We start from the raw sequence: 21,796 nt of genomic DNA, 5'->3' as shown, positions 1-21,796 counted from the left end.
TGATTAGTCATATTTCGAGTTTAGTACCACGTTAGTCGGGTTAGTAGAATTGTATGCTTATGTGCTAAATGTTATTGTATGCTTGTAATCTTTGTCCATCATCAACTGTGAGCATGATGTCCTTAGTATAGGTTAGGCTAGTGCTACCTTAGACTTATTACCCGTATGGGCTGGATAGCCTTGACCGTCTGTCGACGTCGTTCGGATGACTTAGCTCCTTGTAGACTGGAGTAGGAGACTTGAGTCTAATAGTTTGAGCCTTAGATTAGGCGTTATCACTACTTGTTGCACTTCTATATCTTATCCCTCTAATTATGCGGTTTCAACACGTTCTCGGAGGTTCAATGCATCACTAGAGGCGTGGGATTGAGATAATATAGGCTTGGAGCCTTTTCTGTGATTTCCTAGAGTGGATGACGTTCCACGGTGGCTATTGCTGGATTAGATCCTATTTAAGATACCATCACCCCCGAGGTCGTTCTTTTTAACTGCGCTGGGAGCATATCGTTGGTTGGGTGGACTCAGTGATTTCGGCGATCACCCCCGGGCCTCTCTTTCTAGCCGAACTAGGAGTGTGCTGCTGTTTGGGTGTCCTCGGGTCACTCTTTCTAGTTGGGCTAGGAGCTGACTGCATGGTAGGACGACTCGCGATATCTACCTCACCCTCGGGTCCCTCTTTCTAGCTGGGCTGGGAGTGGACTGTCTGGTTGGGTGTCCTCTGGGTCACTCTTTCTAGCTAGGTTAGGAGTGCACTGTTGGCTGGGTGGAGTTTTATGGGTTATCTTGGTTACTTTGGGTTGGAGACTGGTGTTTCTTTCTTAGTAGACTTAGCTATTTTGAGTACCTATCGGGCTTATGGGCGTCCATTCAGGTTTTATTTAAACTTGCACACGAGTGTACCTTCTGAGCTTATAGGGGTCCAGTTAGGTTTAGTTTAGTTGTACTTAGTTTATTTCTGGTATGCTCGTGTGCTTTCTAGTCATATCTGTTTTGACCCTCTATGTCTGGATTCTATCATTTCTTATTGTGTTTACCCTTTTTTCTCAGTCGGCCTTTGATGCCTAATGAGTACCCATTATTTTGGTACTCATGCTACAATTTGCATCTATTTTGTGATGTAGGTCCTAGTACCAGTTACCAGTGATGATCAATTCCAACCTTCTTTTGCAGCTGTGATTCGGAAACGAGGGTGAGCACTTGACGTTTTAGGTTTATCTTGTCTACTTATTTTGTTTTAGCTAGTCTTGCTGCTTTTTGAGACACGCTTTGTTGTGGTCCACTTTTGGGACTTGTACTCTTTATCAGACAATTATGTACTAATGGCTTCTAGGTTCAGAGAGGGATTTGTGTATATATTTATTTTGGTTTGCTTTCGCCTTGTAGTCATTTGTTTAGATTATTGTTTTCGCTAGTTTCTACCCTTACGCTCATTACTTGATCTTTTGGATTACGAGTTGGCTTACCTACTGGTAGGATATAGTAGGTGCCATCATGACTCGAGAAATCGGATCGTGACAAATTGGTTTCAGAGCCTAGGTTCACTGGTCTCACTTGTATAGAGCTTGCACCTAGTAAAGTTCTACGGATAGACGCAATGATGTCCGTGCTTTATCTTTGGGAGGCTATAGGGTGTCTTTAGGAAATTTCTCTATTTTGTATCATATCGTGCATCATGTCTATTATTGGTTCCTTGAAATCTCTCTTGTTTCATTCTTTTGTAGGATGGATCGTATGTGTGGTGGTACGGCACAAGGCAGGGGTCGACCTCCCATGCCGACTCGGGAACCAACACCAACACTAGCCCAGGAGAGAGACGAGGATCTAGAGCCAGTAACAGACTCCAGCAGCTCATTTACCAGCACCGCCGGTGGGGTCGGGGCCAACCTAGCCACCACCCGGACCAGTTCTGAATCCAGATCTCCAGGCTACTATTGCACAACTCTTGGGTGTGCTTTGGGGTATGCAACAGGCACCCGCCCCAGCTACACCAACACCAGTACCACAGGATCAGCCTGCAGTGAGGAAACCTCAGATCTAGGTACCACCTAATGAAGTACAACTCTTGGTAGCAGACAGACCTTTACCGCCTTGGTTTTCTTGGACTGTGGGTGAGGATGCCCACGAGTTTGGTTGATTAATGAAATAAAGATTTCAAATTTGGAAAATGTAACTAGGGGAGTTCTTTTCTTAACTCGAAGTTTTCAGCTTTGAAGTGTCTTTTACTGTGGGTGCTGATTTTATGTAAGTTAGAGTGTAATTGTTATGTTCCAAATAAAAATGACATGATTTAATTATACCGGTAGAGTTATAGAGATAATGTAAAACAAAGTTCTATGTGATCTGTTTGTTAACTTATTGTTGATTCATTAGCAGCTTTTCAGGATTGTAGTAGTTGTTTTTCAGAATGCTAGCTGAACTAATCTTTGTTGCAGAAGTGAATTTAAAGGATGTAGTGGCACGAACGACTACCATCTTAACAACAAGATAGATACACAGAAAGAGAGACACAAAAGAAGATGGGAGTGAACACACCTCTTTTCAAAAGTGAGGGATAGTTGTCAATGTTCAGAAACCACCTTTCTTGCTTGATCTATTAGTTTTTGCAGCTCAAATCCTAAAATTTTCACTATAGCTTCATTTTTCAGCTACTAGATTCACTTATTAATACACATTTTCTTTGTATTTCATCTTTGCTCCTTTACACTCATTTTATGTATCTATACCACTAAATCAACTATTACTGTATCAACTATTACTATTGGGCTCGTGCTGGCACGAGCACTACGTGTCTAGTCATCTTACAAAAGGCTAATGAATATGAAGAAGTAAGCCAAGAATTTGTTTTATTTAGGATTGCTGAATTACCGGGATCTATATTTATATCTAGTGTCTACGTAATTGCAGGCAATGGAGAAGTGAAGTGTCACTTTTCTTAGGCTAAAATTTATATTTAATTTTTAAAGATTTTTTTGCCTTTTTCTTTTATACTTCTCTTAACAATTTTTGTTGGAAAAAATAAATACTCTATCAAAAAGTCCATAATGGTTTACATTCATTGCTAAAAAAATATAAAGTAATTTTAATTTACACTAATATTCATAACTCTCATGTCTTATTCATAGCCTTCAAAGTTTAACATCAAATACAGAGAGGAATTTTCTTTTATTTGACATTAATTATTTTAATTACTTTTTAAAAAAAAAATTATGATTACGCGAAGCACAGACAAGTCTACTAATACTCAAATTAAAATTATTGATCTCTAATTATGTGCTAATGATAGTCATTTTTTAAATTTTCACCAAATTTACAAATTTGACAAATATATTCTCTTGATGAAATTTTATTTTATTTTTCATTTAAAAAATAAAACAAATACAGACAAATATAAAATGAGTAATGAATTTGATACCCTAACCTGCCGGAAAACTCCGAACAAAAACCCCCAACTCCCAAAACTCCGGTAGCAGCCATCATATAGCAAAATCAAGGCAATAGCTTAATAGTTAGAAAAAATGGCTTCGTCCGCCGGTCTCCGAGAATTGCAGCGTGACCTAGAGAACAAAGCCAACGATCTTAGCAAACTTCAAAAAGGCAAAAATCTTCCTTCCTTTCTTCTCTTGACTTGATCCTATTTGTTGTTTTTATAATTTTATTTTGTTATCTACTGTCAGATATATCAAAGAATCATCAAATCAGAAAGAAGTATACTATTCAACTTGGTGAAAACGAGCTTGTTCTAAAGGTATGAAACTTATATTACTTTTTCAATACTTGAGATACATTATATTGAGTTGGTTATGTTATGTAGGAATTGGATCTGTTGAATGAAGACGCCAATGTTTACAAGTTGATAGGACCAGTGCTTGTGAAGCAGGATATGGCAGAAGCTAATGCCAATGTCAAAAAGCGAATTGAATACATTTCAGCTGAACTGTATGTTATTTATTTTTATTTAAGTTTTTTTAGTTATGTTCTAGTAGTTTCTTCTTGTTTGAGCAGAGTACATAATAAGATTGTTGTTCATTGGAATTAATAGGTTACTTTGAGATACTAAAGTAGAAGAACGGAAAAGGGCCTATGGGAAATCCTTTTATCGAAGTTAAACGATTTATTGATAATACTAACTTATAACCCTCATTGGTTTGGCCCTGATAGCTTGAAGAAATATGCTGCTTATTTATCTAAATCGTTGTGCTTTAGTTAATAGTTGTCTATGTTGGTTTTATGTGCTGTTATATTGTTGGAGCCTGCTGCTGGACAAAGGTCCAGTAAGGAAATAGCAGCAATGGAATTTGTTAAGCAGATGTGACACATGACTGGTACTTGCTCTAGTTTGCATATCATATCAGATCTTTTAATTTTGGAAGTAGAAGAACAATTTTTTTAAAAAAAAATAGGATAAAAGTAACCAACATTTCAACAACATACCCAGTGCAATTCCACAAGTGGGGTATGGTTAGGGTAAGCAGATGTGACACATGACTGGTACTTGCTCTAGTTTGCATATCATATCAGATCTTTTAATTTTGGAAGTAGAAGAATAATTTTTTTTTTAAAAAATAGGATAAAAGTAACCAACATTTCAACAACATACCCAGTGCAATTCCACAAGTGGGGTATGGTGAGGGTAGTGCACACATAGACCTTACCCTTACAAGGTAGAGAGGTTGTTTTCGATAGACCATCGGCTCAAGTAAAAACATTACAAAGCAGTTTGAAAAAAAGAAACAACGGGAGTGGAGAAGCCAAGAAAAAATGCTAAAGAAAACATAACAAAGCATACAAAAAAGGGAACAATCACTACTATGAAATAATACAATACTTGAAGTGTCGGAAATAGTAAATAGTAACATATATGGAATAAAACTGATGTGCTATAAGGACCAAATTCAAATTCCATATTTTAGAAGTGCTGATGAATTGAATGATAGGGAATATTTATACATTCTAGGAACAGCCTCTTGTATTTGAAATCTTTTTGGTGCACCCTTGAGATTTTATGTCTGTATAGATGACTGTATGTCTTTTGTAGAAAATCATGTTTGATGTAGATTCTCTACTTTTGGTTAAATTTCCTGGACTCAGCTTCCCCCCCCCCCCCAATAATTGTAATTTATTTACCTTACTGAAAAGGGGGGAAAAGGAGTGATAAGGGTGAAAGTATATACCTGGAGAGGAAGAAGAAAATAATAAAAAATTGCTGCTGTAATGACTAGTTATATTTCCTAGTGGTAGTTGTTGTTAGCAGTACACAAGTTGGATGGCCTAATAAATCAAATCAAGGGTGCTCAATCCCAAATCAGTTGGGTTGGGCTGGTTGGCTATATGAACCCTGGGTATCTATTATGTAGACGGTATATTTAATTGATGAAAATAGTTACAGAGTTCCAGTTAAGTTTGTGTTGCCTTTAGGTAAAACAAACAAAAAGTGAGGATTCTACTTTATGTGCTTATTTTGTTCACTATACAGTTCCAGTAGCCAGCAGCTCTTTGTTCCTGCTAGAATTTCACTCAGATATTTTCTTTGTTGAAAGTTCCATTTATCACAACTTAGAATCACTTATTACTTTAGAAAATCAATTTTTTGAACGCCTATTTAATGAGCAAAGAAAAAGATGGAAATCTGGTGTCTTATTTGTTGTATCTCCAGATAGGGAGACACGTGACTCCTAACACATGTCCACGTCTGTTTTGATCTTATACCAAATCAGTCTAAGAATATCTTGTCCATGCTTTGCTGGTGGTTTTTGAAGCTTGTAGATTAGCTCTTTTGGTGTTACTTATATAGTAATGGGTGCCCCACAGAAAGAAGAATGAAACAAACTCTGGGCTCTTTTCTTGAGCAATTACTAGTTTACTATTTTCTTTTATCATTAGCAAAAGAAAAAAAACTATTTGCTTTTATCATGTATGCAGTATCCTCCGATTCATTATCATGTTTAGGGAAACAAATCAACTGATATTCTCCAACGTAGGCCTTATGACGATTGGTATAGTCCTCACGCCGCCCAATGTTTGACTTCAAAAATAGGACTTTCCTCTATAAAGGTGGAAAATTGATACATTTCTTGCTTAGGAAAGACGTTAATGGCTATACAGCATAAATCTATTTTATATGTCCATGTCCTAGATTTTAGTGCTTTGGCAAACCCAACTTTAACAAGCAATTGTGTCCAAGACTTGTACCAGGGCACGCACGAGAGTTTAGTGCACAGATTTCAGAAAGCAAAGAATAAACTGACTTGTAAACTCACTTTTCTGATAAAAGGCATGAGCTGAACATGGCTGTTTTTTGTTTGTTTTTCCAGGACTGATTTTGTAGATTGTGAATTTGCTAGTGTATATTCTTGTAACTGGTAACATGTATATAAATTTAAAGTTGCACCATAACAGTGCTATCAGTAATTACAAAATCCAACCAAACTTAGGACTACTGCTTCACAAGGATCCTTTCATATCAACTAGTGTTTCAGGGCCCTCAGCATAGCTTCTTTACACCAATAGTAAAGCAAAAGAGTACAATTCATCTTGACTTTATGCACATAATTGTATTTGTCTTCAAAACTGTACAGTGCTATCAGTAATTTGCTATGTGTATTTAGTAAATTTAATTTTAGATTTAAGCAGAAGATGGTAGTCGGTATTTTATAAAACATCTGAATTTTCTTTGCTTTTCACTAGTTCGTGTTACCGTACTTTTATCATCTAACATATGCTCTCCTGTCATTCAACAGAAAGCGATTAGATAGTACTCTTCAAGACTTGGAAGACAAGCAGAACAACAAAAAGGAAACGGTTGGTTTACTTCTCTACTTATGTATTTTCTTTTTTTTCACATTATTCCCAGAGTAATAACCTTTAATGTGACTACTAATTTGGTGTTTCAACAAATATAACGGAACTGTGGTGATGATGAAATTTATCGCGATAGATGTTATTCGTTGTATGAGCACATCTGTCAGGTTGTTGGCAGCTGGACCTTTACGTGGGAACTAATCAAAGTAGTGTTTTCTAAAAGTACCTTGGATTTAGCAGGAAAATGAAGAAATGTGATTAGAAATGACATTTGTGTACAGGGATTTTTTTCCCTTGGAGAGCATACATTCAAATAACGTTTTTTAGATTTTCAGTTCATTTAACTTGTCAAACTCTTCTATCATTCTCCTTTCCCCAAAGCCAACGGGGAAAATAGGTGGTTGACACTGTATGTTAGGACAGATTCAGGTGGTCTCAGTCTATTTCACTTTCTTTTTAGTTTTTCTTTCAAGCAGCCATTGAATCTATTCCACCGTATTATCCTTCCTCCTTGTTTATTTTAACTGTTGGTATGCAGCAATTTAAGACCTGCTAGTACATGTCTGGCCCACCAATGAACTCCATGTACTTGATATCAATGTTTTTTCTGTCCTTGGCCTCTATTATTTCATCATCGGAAAAGGGCCTAAAATACCCTTCAACTATGCGAATTGGTACAAAATTACCCCTCTTCTACCTTTCGGGCCTAAAATGCCCTTGACGTCAACCTTTTGGCTCTATTTTTCCCCTCATCTTTAACAACTTAAATAATAACATCAATTAGCAAATTCATTTATGACGTGTCGCTATCCTATTGGCTACCCTAATAATTAATTAAACTAATTAAAAAAATCAAATACCCACCCAAAAGCCCCACCCGTAACCCATCTTTTAACCAAATATTCTAACCCAAATTCAACATTGTCACCAGATCTTGTAGATAAATAAATCTTCAAACTCAACTCACCATATGAGAAAAAAAGACTGCTTTTATCAAGTGTATAAAGTTGTGCCACTTCTTCCCCTTCTTTAGCAATGCTTGACCCAGAAATCCGAGCTCGAGAAAATTTCTTCTTGAATTCGACCTTTTTTCGTTGAAAACATTCACTTCAATCTTCCGATAAAGAAGATCAGCAACATCGTTCACATGATACACAAGTTTTTCATTCCATACAGGGTTTAAATCTCTCATTTTTACTTGTGTTCTTTGTCTCTGATTCTCAAACTCAATTTCTACAAATGGTAATGAAGAACCTTCACCATCTTTTGGCATCAAGCTGCCATCACTTCTACAACCAATTTTTCTTTACCATTATTCATGGTTATGATAAAGGAAAAATAAAACAGAGAGAAAAGGGACAGATAGGAAAACAGAGAAATAAGATTATACAGTTGATAGTTTTGAATTTGGGTTAAAAGATCTGGGTTACGGGTGGGGCTTTTGGGTGGGTATTTGGTTTTTTTAATTAGATTAATTAATTATTAGGGTAGCCAATAGGATAGCGACACATCATAAATGAATTTGCTAATTGAGGTTATTATTTAGGCTGCTAAAGATGAGGAGCAAAATAGAGCCAAAAGGTTGACGTCAAGGGCATTTTAGGCCCGAAAGGTAGAAGAGGGGTAATTTTGTTCCAATTTGCATAGTTGAGGGGTTTGGGCCCTTTTCCGTTTCATCATTATCAGATTTCTATAGCCAAAGTGACTGAGTTTTCCAAACCCATAAATACACTTGTAGCTCCGCCCTGAAAACCTCATGCTGTCTTTGAGATCTGATAAAAAATTCTTGCTTTACTTTCTGCTTCAATGTCCAATTAAACTAAGCAAATAGCACTGGTGATTTCTTGAATAGTGTCTGAAATATTCAATTTTGTTGTTCATTAGTTGTTCTGTAATAATCAACTCGTTAATGTTAATTGTGATTAATATGTCTGTTTGGCGCCTTGATGAATCATGACAGTTCATGAGTACTATAGTCTGTAGATATTCAACATACTATTGGACCGCATCGAGGAGGAGAGTATGGGGATGGTGGTGGAATTTGGACTTGTTTTATTAGGGAGTAGTAATATACTAGTATGAGGACCACAAACTTGTTAATGTTAATAGTGATCAATTTGTCCGTTTGGCGCCTAAACTAATCATGACAGTTCATTAGTACTATAGTTTTCAGGTGTTCAACATACTATTGGACCGCGTCGAGGAGGGAGTATGGGGCTGTTGTTGGAAATTGGACTTCTTTTATTAGGGAGTCGTAATATACTAGTATGAGGTCACCAATGGTTGAATGTTTTTTTGTCTTGTGTTCTCTATTTTATTAGTAATAGATTATATGCTTAGGGGCTGCAACAGTAGAATGACACCTAACTATCAAAGTCAACAGAATGACACCCAAGTGTGTGGCGTAAAATTCGATTAAATAGGTGCAGAACACGTCCAGGTTCAAATTGTAGCAGAAATACAAAATACAATACGAGTTTTTCTCATCTGCTGAGATCTGTTGCAGAGGTGTCGATTATCTGTGTCTGGAAACAAAATAATCAAGGTGCTCACTACCCTTGCTTAAAAACAAATACATAAGAAAACAGTAGATGTCACCTACATTGCTCGGACTCTTCACTTTTGGTGCCGCACCCGTATCGACATGACGTGGGTGTGGGTGTGAGATCCATACCTGATCGGTCAACCGGTTTTGGATACTCACCAAATTCAAGGGAGAAATTTTGGACAGATTCAATGATTTATGTAATCAAAACAAAACCTAAGGTGGAATTGAAGAAAATGAAATACCTTGTATATATAAATTTCTATTGCTACTCTTTTTTTCCTTTTACCTCCTTCCAAGATTCTCCTCTTGATCCTTATTTTCTCCTTGAGTTATCCACATAATATCTCATAATTTAGGTTTTATAACTGTATTTTTAGTCGAATTCTTGCACCCGTATCCACAATCCACACATGGATCCGTATGCCTGAATCTTAAAAGTTAGGTCATAGTGGATCCAACCTCTAGATTTGTACCCGTATCGACACCTACACCCGACTCTAAGCAACTTATGATGTCACGGGCCTGATTTATAACCACAAAACGAACGTGAATTTGGGTCATCATGTAAAAAGTTGGTAAGCTTCGATGATAAAACATAGTTGTCCAATTTTCAGAGGTCTCCAACATATCCTTAATGCTGAGAAATACAACATTACCTGTCTCAAAAAAATGATTAAAATTTTGTTGTTTTTTTTTTTGCTGTTGTCCCCATTCTACTAGTTCAAACATAAGTGGTTGAGTCATTTATCAAGTAACTACCTACTATCACGTGCAACATATACTGTCTGAGGATTGTTCATATTATGTATTGTTTGATCATATTAAATATTGTTTGTAAGTGTGTATAATACTAATCATTAATACGAACAGGGAATATAGAGGTTTGACCAGTTGAATTGATTGCATTTGATCAGTCTTAATCATTTCATTTTATAAAAGCGATGTTATTGCAGTAAAATTGGAAATACACTCGATCTAAAAGGTAAGAAGTTTATGTTTGTAATGTTCAAAAAAAAAGAAGTTCATGTTTGTGTAACAAAGTGCCGGAAGCTAAGATGATTGATACCTGCAAGTACATAGGTGCCATTTATTGATTTATCAGTAATGGGTTATTGGTTTAGTGGTTTTGATAACGATTTTGATTTTTTTTTGTTATCGGGTTTTTGTTTCTAAACTATTTTAGATTTTTTCTTAACGGGTTAATTAATAGCGCGATAGTAGAATAAATAATTATATTTATATCATTTTGTATATAAAGTCCTTGACTTAGAGTTTACTTTCCTACTTTTATTTCTGAATGTCTCAAACTCTTGGTTATTCTACAATATAAAAGTGTTTGCTTTTGAGCAAGATGCAATTTATGAACTCCTGTGCATGGTTCATTTGGTTTGTTACTTTGTTTCTAAGTGATTTTCAATGATATTTTTGGTGTCCAATCTTAACGGTTAAACCGATAACCGAATCCATAACAATCAGTAACCGATAAATCAATAATCGATAAACCAACATCTTAATGGTTCTAGAACAGTTTAGCATCTCTACGAACCGATAACCAATAAGTCAAACCGATAAACATCAAAACCAAATCAAATCAACCTATACGCAGCCCTAGGTAGGGGTGTTCATGGTTCGATTTGGATCAGTTATTGGTTCAAATCAAAACCAAACCAATCTGATCGGTTTTTAAATTTCTAAAACCAAACCAAACCAAATGAAAAAATAATCATTGGTCTAGTTATTGACAGTTTGGTTTAGTTTTTCTTATTTTTTCAGTTTGAAAGTAATTAATTTTTTGAGGACATACATATCTCGATAGACAGACACCTAGTACATGAACAATCCACATGAAAGCTGCTATGGGTTCAACTAAGCAATACTAGAGTTATTATTACATGAACAAATTTATTCAATTAAGAGAAAGTGTGACCATCAAATGTGAGGTAGGATAGGTAAGGACTAAAGTAATGGATTTTGATGGATTTGGATTTGGGGTTGTAATAGTTGGGCTAAAATTTGAGTGTTGGCTTCAAATAGTAAACTTAAAGACTTAAGTTAATTAAAATTAACAAACTATTTATATTTTATTTATGAATAATATATAAATAATTATAAAATTGATATATCTAATTTTTCGATTCTGTTTGATTATTTTTGCGATTTGTTTTTAGTAAAACCAAATGGTATCGGTTTTTTAAATTAAAAACCAAACCAAACCAAATATTTGGTTTTTAATTGGTTTGGTTCGAATTACAATTCAGTTTAGTTTTTTTAACCATAACCATGAACATCCCTAGGGAAGGGGGTGCTGCTGCTGCAGTTAGAATTGGCCTAGCAGCTCTCTAGTTCTAGTATAAATAAGGTTTATAATGCTCGTCATCCTGTTTGGTTGGCAGTTGGATCTTAGGGCTTGTTGCCTTTGACTTATAAGCCAAAAACCATAAGTTATGATTTATAACTTATGGTTTTTGGCTTATTTTTGTCTTTTTGGCTTAAAAACAAGTGCTTAAAGCACTTTTTTGATTTATCCGAACATTCCAAAAGTACTTATAAGCTATTTAGATGTAAAAACACTTAAAATAAGTCAATCCAAACAGGCTCTAATAAAAGTGGTGATTCCTAAAAGTACCTTAGGTTTAGCAGGAAAATGAAGAAAAAGTGATTAGAACTGACATCATTGTGTACGACTTCTTTTTTTTCTTCCTTGGAGAGCATATATCAAGTACTCCCTCTGTCCCAATTTATATGACTCACTTTCTTTTTTAGTCAGTCCCAAAAAGAATGATACATTTTTATATAAAGTAACAATCTGGCTATAAAATATCTATTTTACCCTTAATGAAATGATTTACAGCCACACAAATTTCTATCATTCATTTTGGACCACAAGTTTTAAAAATCTTCCTTTCTTTCTTAAACTCCGTGCCGAGTCAAAGTACCTCATATAAAATGGGACGGAGGGAGTAACATTTTTTAGATTTTCAGTTCATCAAACTTGTCAAACTCTTCTATCATTCTCCTTTCCCCATTAGCCACGGGGAAAAATAGGTGGTTGACACTGTATGTTAGGACAGATTCAAGTGGTTTCAGTCTATTTGGCTTTCTTCTTAGTTTTTCTTTGAAGAGGCCATTTAATGCATTCCACCATATCGTCGTTCCCCCTTTTTCTTTCTTTTAACTGTTGGTATGCAGCAATTAAAGATCTGTTAATACTTGTCTGGACTCACCAATGAACTCCGTTTACTTGCTATCAATGTTTTCAGTCCTTGACCTCTTGTTATTTTCCTCATTATCTCCTCTGATCATTTAATAAGTCGCCTTGTTACTAAGATACCAACTCTAGTCCCTTACGGAGCTGAACTGTATAACTGTTATCCAACTTATATCAAGGCATTTATTGAGTGGCCATGTTACTCAGATATCAACTCTAGTCCCTCAGGACGCTGACAAGTTGATACAAATGTTGGAAAAATCAGTTTGTTGATTTATCTTGCTTCATGCTAAAATCATTTGGTGCCTTGGGCGGTTCAGTCAACTAGTAATATTTCTATGAGGTGGATGTGTTAACCTGATACATTTTGTTGTTGATATACGTGTCAATTTTCAGATTCTGAAGCTGCAACAAAAGATTCAGTCTCTCCAAGCCGGAAAAGGCAAGGCCTGATGCGCCTTAGGGACTAACATGGCACCACAGGCATGTTAATTTGATCGCATTTAAACAGGTCGTGTTGTCCCAAAAACTCGAAGCATCTTCCTTATTGTTCCGTTGGCTTTTGTAGATCAAAGGGTTACATGATTTGTATGGTTTTTAGTCACATGTGATATTAATTTAACTTTATAACTAGCTACAGCTTCTTCTATGGATGGTTATCGTGGTTGAAATATTTTTTCAAGGACAAGTTTCTGTAGTGAAAATGGAACATTGAAAATTTTGCAAATTTCTGCCTATCATTTTAATCATTAATATTGAAAACACTTCTGAACTTGACACTAATTATTAGTTTCATCCTTAAAGTATATATTGACAACCCTAAGTAGGCGTTTAATTATGCGATACCATATCACGATATGGGATCATGAGATGGAATCAGCATTTGGACATGCGATTTCACGCTAATTCCATCTCATGAGATAGAATACCATATTCTCCAAAAATCATGATATGGGAATTCCATATCATGATTTGAGATTTTTTAAATACAAAAATTGACACACAAGTTTGTATTTTGTTAAAACAACCCTACATTATATTTACTAAATATTTATTTCATATGTAAATAAAATTAATAAGGGAAAATTGTATGAAATAGCAAACATTTTATGTTTTTTATCATCTCATTTGTATATCGAAATATATAAATGCAGGACCCATTTGTATACCAAAATATATAAATGCAAGACCCATTTGTGTATCGAAATATACAAATGCAGGGCCCATTTGTATATCGAAATATACAAATGCAGGACCCATTTGTATACCAAAATGTACAAATAGACTGAAATATACAAATGCAGGACCCATTTGTATACCGAAATATACAAATAGACCCAAATACATATTTTTTATGTATATGTATATCGAAATATATACAAATTAATAGTCATAACAAACATAAAGTTTGCTATGGAGTGCAATTATACAAATTATAGCTATAGCATATCAATATGATTTTTATGTTTGCTAAACCTAAAATTTACTCAATTAATAATCACATCACTACTTTGTAAAATTTATTATTCTCACCAACATAAAATTTATTATTGCTTTCAATTTGGTGAATATAAATGATAAAGTAAGAATTGATTTGGTGAATATAAATACAAACAGAGGGAGTACTACTTTTTTTGTTTTTTCATGATAAAAAAACTTTTCTTTCGGCTACATATGAAAATGTTTAAAGCAATTTAATATGAAAAATGACAAATTTGGTGATGAATGTTTGATAATCACTACTTCTAATATGTTTGATTTTAGCACGAAATTAATGCACCGAAAATGTGCAATTGCACACACGTGAAACAAGGCACACAATTCCAATATGATATTGACACACAAGTGAAAATTGTTATAACTTGTGCAGTGTTACATAATTATTTGCGAGAATACCAAAGGGGTGATGAAATATTTATGGTCTATGAGCATGAAATTATAGTTGCGAATGATATTGACCAACAAATGACTCAAAGTAACAATGTTGGTTTGTCTTCTCGGTCATATGATAGAGAAATGCAAGTTTAATGTGATAAGATTGTCCGTACTATGTGAGAGGATTATATTGAAGACTAGTACACCACAATTTATGTTCAATTTTTTTAAATTGAATTAAAGTTTGATTAATTAAAGTTAGATGAAACAATTAATTAAGTGGAGAAGATATAGCTTTGTAATACTTTACTATGCGGTTTTTTTATAAATTTTTATTTATTTGATAAGATTGAATAAACAATCGGGGCTATTTCAATAGTTTTACAACTTATGAGATTCTTATGTTTATGAGAAAATATACAACACAAAAATTCTACTTGTTAAAAACTCCATCTCATGATTCCATATTATGATATCATATCATGATTCCACATCTCATGGCCAAGCGGACCCTAAATATACTCCTCTACTTGATTAACTAAATTTAGATACATCACTGATTTGTCTACATCACATAGCAAGTGATCTCAAACTCTTATAAAAACATGAAACTCTTAATAAAAAGTCGATAGAAATATTGAAAATACCCTTAAATTTGGTGTATTAAAGTTTAATTAGTCAAGTAAAAATTTCTTTTAAGGTTATCAATAATTTAAAGATAAAATTAATAATTCACGTCAATTTTTTTTTTATCGAGAACAATACGAACAGAGTGCACATTTTGCTTCAATATTTAGATCAATTAGTACGGCAAGAAAGGGGTTAACTCTAACCTGCTAGAGCTTTTTATTTTTTTGGTTATATCCAGTATTCCGTATTTATAGAGGGTTTGATTAAATCTTAATTTATGTTGAAAAGTTTCGAAGAAAAAGCCATGATCTAACAAAGGTAATTTTATATTTAACAAACTTCAAAACCCAGATCTTTACTCGCTAGAAATTATTAATCAAAAATTGATTCAAATTGAATTACGAATACTCCTATTTTAGTCCATAAAATTAAAAAACATTTTTATATATTTTCACTTTGTCAAAGATGTTACTACGTAGGCACTTGGCAGACTTTGGTGTAATGGTGTAACGTGACAACTTGTAGAAGCTTATGGAGCATGCCACCTGTTTTCATTTTTTGACAGGATGCATGAATATGCTAAATGAAAAAAAAAAAGAAAAAAAAGAAAAAAAAAGCTATCTATATGCATGTCATATGTGTGCACTTGACTAAGAAAAGGAAGTACAATGGCTAGTTTAACTAAAGGATGCCTATATTTCAAGACCTCTTGTCAAGAATGGTTTAGTTATATTAAAGCATTCTTTGTTGGTCAGGTAATTTCTATTTCTTACAATTAACTTTTTTCTTTTTAATTTCTTGAAAGATTAAAAAAAATCGAACCTACCGAATGCATGGATACTTAATTTTGACAGTGTTACCTCAATTTATTTATGTTGTATTTCTATATAACATATAGAAGTTTTGAAGGTGTTTGTATGATCATTTGTTAAGTTTAAGTTGAAGTGTTTAACTGATACAGTGGAAGACGTATTGAGAAGGTGTTACACTTTTAAAATTCAAGTGTGTTTACTTATTGTTTTGGTAGGGGAAGAAGATGAGAGCAAAAAGTGAGGAGGAATTGACAGAAGCTGATATGGTGAAAGCTAAAATGGAGGTTGAGGCAACTGATGAAGCAGAGAAAACCAAAAAACAACTTAATAAATCAAGTTTATTTTACTAATATGTTTCTTTTACGTTGTCTAATAATATATATTTTATTAGGTACTCCATATTCCTTTCCTCATCACGTCGATGGGTTTTTTTAATTCTTGATTTGGTATATTAAAAATATATAATGTGATATGCATAATACAATTACCCCTCTAGTGGATAATATTGTTAGAGGTCATGGGTTTTAATATTAAAATTAAAATATTAAATTTATATTTTAATGGATATAAATTGACTAGTCATTATGTTTTTACATAACTCACCTAACCATTCTTATTATGATCAATCACTAACTGTCCATCAATTCCATGTTTTAAAATATGATGTATTTTGACATTTATTTGGGAAATTTGTTTTATATCATATTTTGATATTTAGTTATGAAAGAAATTCTATTGTGATGCATTTTCCCTTGTGAAGGGTTTGTAGAAAACAAAAATGAGAAGAGTTGAAAAATATTGTACTGAAGTTGAGACAGAATCAGATGAAAAGAGTAACTTCAAATATATGAGAAGTAGAATGTAGAGATCATTTTATTCAAATGTCTTCAAGTCTTTTTTTATAATGATGAAAGAATAATTTTATTTATAAATTGAGAAATTACATATTAAATGTCATAATAAATATACACTCTTATTTAAAATAGTTCATAAAATCTAAGAAATAAAATGATTCATAAAATCTAGGGAATATACATACATGGATATAAGTAGTTTATGTATTGAGAATATAGATAATTCATTAATTTAATGAATTTGTAATATTTTTAAGTGAATTTGTTATATTTTTAAGTGTCTCTTATCATAATAATGAATGAACAATTCTATTTATAAGTTGAGAATCATTTTAAAGGTCATTATATTAAGTCTTATGATAAATAGATATATTTTTATTCAAAATGGTTCATAGAACCTAAGAAATACACATACATGAATGTAAGTAGTTCATGTATTGAGAATATGGCCAATTCGTTAATTTAATGAATTTATAACATTCCCTTTTGAATGTCCATAGATAATGTCTCTCGTTAAAATTTTATTAGGAAAAATTCAATGAAAAAAAGTTTAGTAAAAGCAAAAGAGTACACATATCTTATAATACGTCTTGAGTGTCGCCTCATTCAAAATCTTACCAGGAAAATCTAATTGAGACATAATCATGATTAAGGAAAAGAGTACAACACACATTTCACTCCCTTTGGTGAAAGCTTTACTTGATATCCCATAGATGACGCATTCCAATTTTATATCTCAACTTCTCAAATGTTGATGTTGATGACGTCTTAGTGAATAAGTCAGCGAAATTATTACTTGAATAAACCATTTGAATTTATGTCTCATCATTTTGTTAAAGATTATGTGTGAAGAAGAACTTTGTTAAAATTTACTATGTTCAGTCTCCTTTGATGCATCCTTCCTTCAATCGAGTTAACATGCATCATTACCTTTGTACATGGTGATTATAATTTCCATTTTAAAAGAAAAATCACACATTTGCCTAATCAATAATCGTATGTGCACCAATTGCACTAATATATGATATTTTCAGTTATTTTCATGAGATCATAATTAATCTTTCTTTATGTTAAGCAATCTCACTATTATTGGGGTACACAATGAAATTGCTTTAAAACCTTTTAAATTCTTCAAGAATTTTCATATAACTTTCGTCGTCTATCTAGACACGACAATCATTCATTACACATATTCAAGCATTTCGTCTATTGCCAGACTGAGACAAGCTTCATTGCATCTACCACATGAGAACATATCGTCATTTAATAATGTCAAGACTTTGCAAAATTCTTTATACTGCATGGCACACACCCTACTTCATAAGAGTTATACTTTCGCACAATGATTCATTTCTACCCCCACTGACATTATAACTTGATCTAACGACTGTAGTTTCAAAAACATCACTTTTAAAGTGAAACATAACATATTGAAATTGTGTATTTATTTGATCAATTATTTAACTATCCATATTTTATGACAGAATAGATTTGTATTCATCATCCTCGTCATCTATAGCGTTGAGCGCTACTTCATATCAATGATATCATCGACAATCATTTGATTCAATTTCAATACGTCATAACTTATTAAAATCTCTTCATTTTTTATCATTTTTAGGTATCCAAATTTTTGCCAAGATTTTATGAAGTATTATGTTATTGTGCTCATTTTAAAGCACTTGCCTCATTAACATGACTATATTGATTATTTTCTCCTCTTTTTCCTCAAGAAATTTTTCATTTGAAGCGGATTGGTCTATCACGCTTCAGGCGTACTATAGACTCTATCTTTCAATGACTTCTCATTAAAAAAATTGTAGCAGAATTATAACATAGGATTAACGAATTCATCTGGTAACTAATTTATAATATTATGTAAATGAATTATTTTCTGAACTTCAAGTTCACTTTTTTTTAAATGAGGATCAAGATAATTCATCTCATAATTTTCACCTGTCAATCATATCTCGCTTTAATGTTAGAAAATCTGACATCCATTTCAACCTTATTTGTGGGATTCATCTTTGTGTGTGGTGGAACAAGTAAATCAGATAGCGCATATTCAAACTTCAGATGGAAATTATCTGGTTTCAGACCCTAAACCAATTATGATGGGGAGACCTTATTGACTTGATACATACATGTGTTTCTCCATATTAAATAAACTCTTCTCATATCAAATTTTGTTTGAGAGTTTTGTTCTCATAGCCATAATTTAGCTATAATTAGAGGCATATAATTTTTGCTAAACCAATCAACATTATCAACATAATTTCATAGTTAGGAACTATGCTCTTAATTTAATAATTCGAGCAAATGATCTTACAAAAATTAATTTGTAAGTTGACAATAAAGAACATGTGACCATCCTATAGATGCACCATCATATCATTGCAAACAATCCACATGGAATGTGAACAGACATTATTCATCTTTTTATATGTTCCAAAACTTCAGGAAATACAATCCCAACCTTAGCTGGTAGTACAATGACACAACACTCATTTTATCATGAGAAAAAGAACATAAGAGAATTTTTGAGGAATATTTTATTTCTTCATCATATGAGCCACGTGAATTCTCAATTACTTTTGTATTACATTGAAATCGAAATGACCAATCGATCATGCCAATTTATATTTATTTTTCTCAAACCTCATGTAGAGGTGAGTTGTGGAATATATCCAATACATAATGATTTATCACATCTTGACTCCTTCACTTTCAGAATGACCGAGTATTCATGATGCTAATCACAAGTCACATTCTCTTTAATGAATGAATTGATCATTTGTATATGTTTCATAGATTTGCATTATAAGCACATTGTCTTTGAAATTCATCATATTTCCATGACACACCTCATCATCACTTTGCAATAGGTCAAGTGTACCACTACAACTTTATCTTCCTTTCTTTTGATGGAGGATTTTTATAAAGTAAATTAGGTCGCATGACAATCGCATGTCCAATGAACTTTCCTATCATTTTGATAAAAAAAATTACCTTCACATTTTGAAGGACTATTTGGAGAACCCATAGTTTTCTTCCTTTCATAATTACCATAATGATGACTATTATAATTTTTTTCATTCACGCCGTTATTCATACATTCTTGTCATCTTTCAGACTTATTATTCACTGCTACCATATTCATATGATAGAATGGAGAAATTGTGCTTATTTCAAATGTATCATGTACAGCTACCACATTCGCTTCAGGGACTAGAGTAAATTCAATTAGACGAATATCATGATTTTTCATAAAATCCTTTATCATTATTATATAATTACTATGGTGCATTGAAACTCGAACTCAATATCTTACCCATATAAGACGTGTTAGGTCATAATTCAATGGAACCTAAACTGAATATCTTATCATCATGGTGCATCAAAACTCAAATTGATCTCTTGCCCTCTTGATGCGATAGAACTAGAATCTATCGTTATACCATCAAAATATTTTTTATTATGGTTCATCTGGACTTTAACCTAATGTCTTATCCTTTTGGCATAAGGGGACTTGAATCCACCGTCTTACCAACTTAAAAATTACTCCTACGAAACTTGAATAACTTAATACTTTAGTTATCGAGTTTACTTTAAAATTTGAACTATAAAATTTAAACATTGAAATTTTAAATTTGAAAGTTGAACTTTGAAATTTTAAATATAAACTTTCAAATTTTAAATTTTAAAGTTCAAATTTTAAATTTGACATTTGAAAATTATACTTTCAAAAATATGAACATACTTGCTTTTTTCTTAGTTAAAAAATGTCACTAAATTTCATAACTTAAAAATTTAAACATACAATTATAATTTAAACAATTAAAGTTAATATCATCACATATCCCGTTTCACCCCGTTTCGTCCATTAAAATAGGTTGGATAGGATAGGACTACAACATTTTGTCCTGACCATCCTGACTAATGACCATACCATCCCATCCCACATCCCCGTACCCTATCCCGCTATCCCAGTCCCCCTAATAGCCCTAGTTGCTCCTAATTTCAATTAATTAAGGGATAAACACTAGAGATTAATATACATAACTAAATAATAATCACATCTCGTAATTTTTTCAATTAATAAATTCAATATAATTTTAATGTGTACAATACTCCATCACATGCTACATCGAGATCATGTATTATTATTACAGACTCCCTTTTGCAACTCCATTTATTTCGAGTACTTTCATAATTATTTCTTAGCGCACAAGAAACAGTAGAAATCGTTCAGAAACAACAACCAGTACTAAAAAATTGGTGAAAAACGACAACCAAAAGTGATAGATTGTGTTGCCTTTTTTATCAAAATCGACGGAAAAGCATTGCAGTCAAGTTCGTCGCTTATTGGCTCAATGCTTTTCAAAAAGCGACGGCCTGGATCACTTTTTAAAAAAAAAGTATTTTCTTGAATAATGCTACGCCGTCTGACGCTTTATAATAATTTTTTTATTTACAAAAAGTGATGCATTATTTTTAATTTATAATTTTATTGAAATCTTGAAAAGCGATGGACATAGAGACACTGTCTGTCGGGTTTACTTTAATTTAATTTATTTTTTAAATTTCAAAAGAGACGGACTGCATCACTTTTTAAAAAATAAAAATTTTAAAAAACTCAGAAAAGCGACGGACAAAACCACCATGTCAGTTGCTTTTTTGCATTGTTTTTCAGCAGAAACTGTCACTTAAATTCAATTCAAATCAATTCAGCCCAATCACGTAAAACACATAATAAACATGCTACACAAAATAAAAAACAACAAACTTAAATTAACTTTCAAAAATACCTAAATTACTATTTAAAGACTTTTAAAGTCTTTCAAAATTCGTTTCAAAATTTTAACAAGTGCATAAAGTAAAGATCAGATGCCTAAGAGGAGCAATCTATGAAATCATCAGCCTCCTCACTCTCGTCGTCGGTGTCATCGGCAGGAGACGATGTAGCAGGTCGACGATCGAGGTTCAACACTTGTTCTTTGAATTGCTTAACAATCGCACTCATGCTTTGTTGTTCAACTACTCTTCTTTGCTCAGACTCTGCCAATGTTGT

General features: G+C 33.0%; 1 protein-coding gene across 1 annotated transcript; it reads left to right on the top strand.

Annotated features, from left to right (window-relative positions):
* The first annotated feature begins 3,429 nt into the window (after positions 1 to 3,429).
* LOC125836012 (uncharacterized) lies at positions 3,430 to 13,330 on the top strand. Its single transcript, XM_049515105.1, has 5 exons — positions 3,430 to 3,594; positions 3,675 to 3,745; positions 3,812 to 3,936; positions 6,738 to 6,798; positions 12,951 to 13,330. The coding sequence occupies exons 1-5, from the start codon at positions 3,516 to 3,518 to the stop codon at positions 13,005 to 13,007; spliced, it is 393 nt and encodes a 130-aa protein (XP_049371062.1). The 5' UTR covers positions 3,430 to 3,515; the 3' UTR covers positions 13,008 to 13,330.
* The last annotated feature ends 8,466 nt before the right edge of the window (positions 13,331 to 21,796 follow it).

This window comes from Solanum verrucosum, unplaced genomic scaffold (genome assembly GCF_900185275.1).
Source record: "Solanum verrucosum unplaced genomic scaffold, falcon-dt-bn FXZP01000208.1, whole genome shotgun sequence".
NCBI classification, from domain to species: domain Eukaryota; kingdom Viridiplantae; phylum Streptophyta; class Magnoliopsida; order Solanales; family Solanaceae; genus Solanum; species Solanum verrucosum.
Note: the sequence above shows the minus strand (reverse complement) of the source record. Positions and strands in the feature narration are given on the sequence as shown.

Excerpts from the sequence above, each read along its gene's own strand:
- LOC125836012 (XM_049515105.1), top strand. The coding sequence starts at position 3,516 with ATGGCTTCGTCCGCCGGTCTCCGAGAATTGCAGCGTGACCTAGAGAAC. Across the intron at positions 3,595-3,674 it reads TCTTAGCAAACTTCAAAAAG|ATATATCAAAGAATCATCAA; the intron begins GCAAAAATCTTC and ends ATCTACTGTCAG. Across the intron at positions 3,746-3,811 it reads AAAACGAGCTTGTTCTAAAG|GAATTGGATCTGTTGAATGA; the intron begins GTATGAAACTTA and ends TATGTTATGTAG.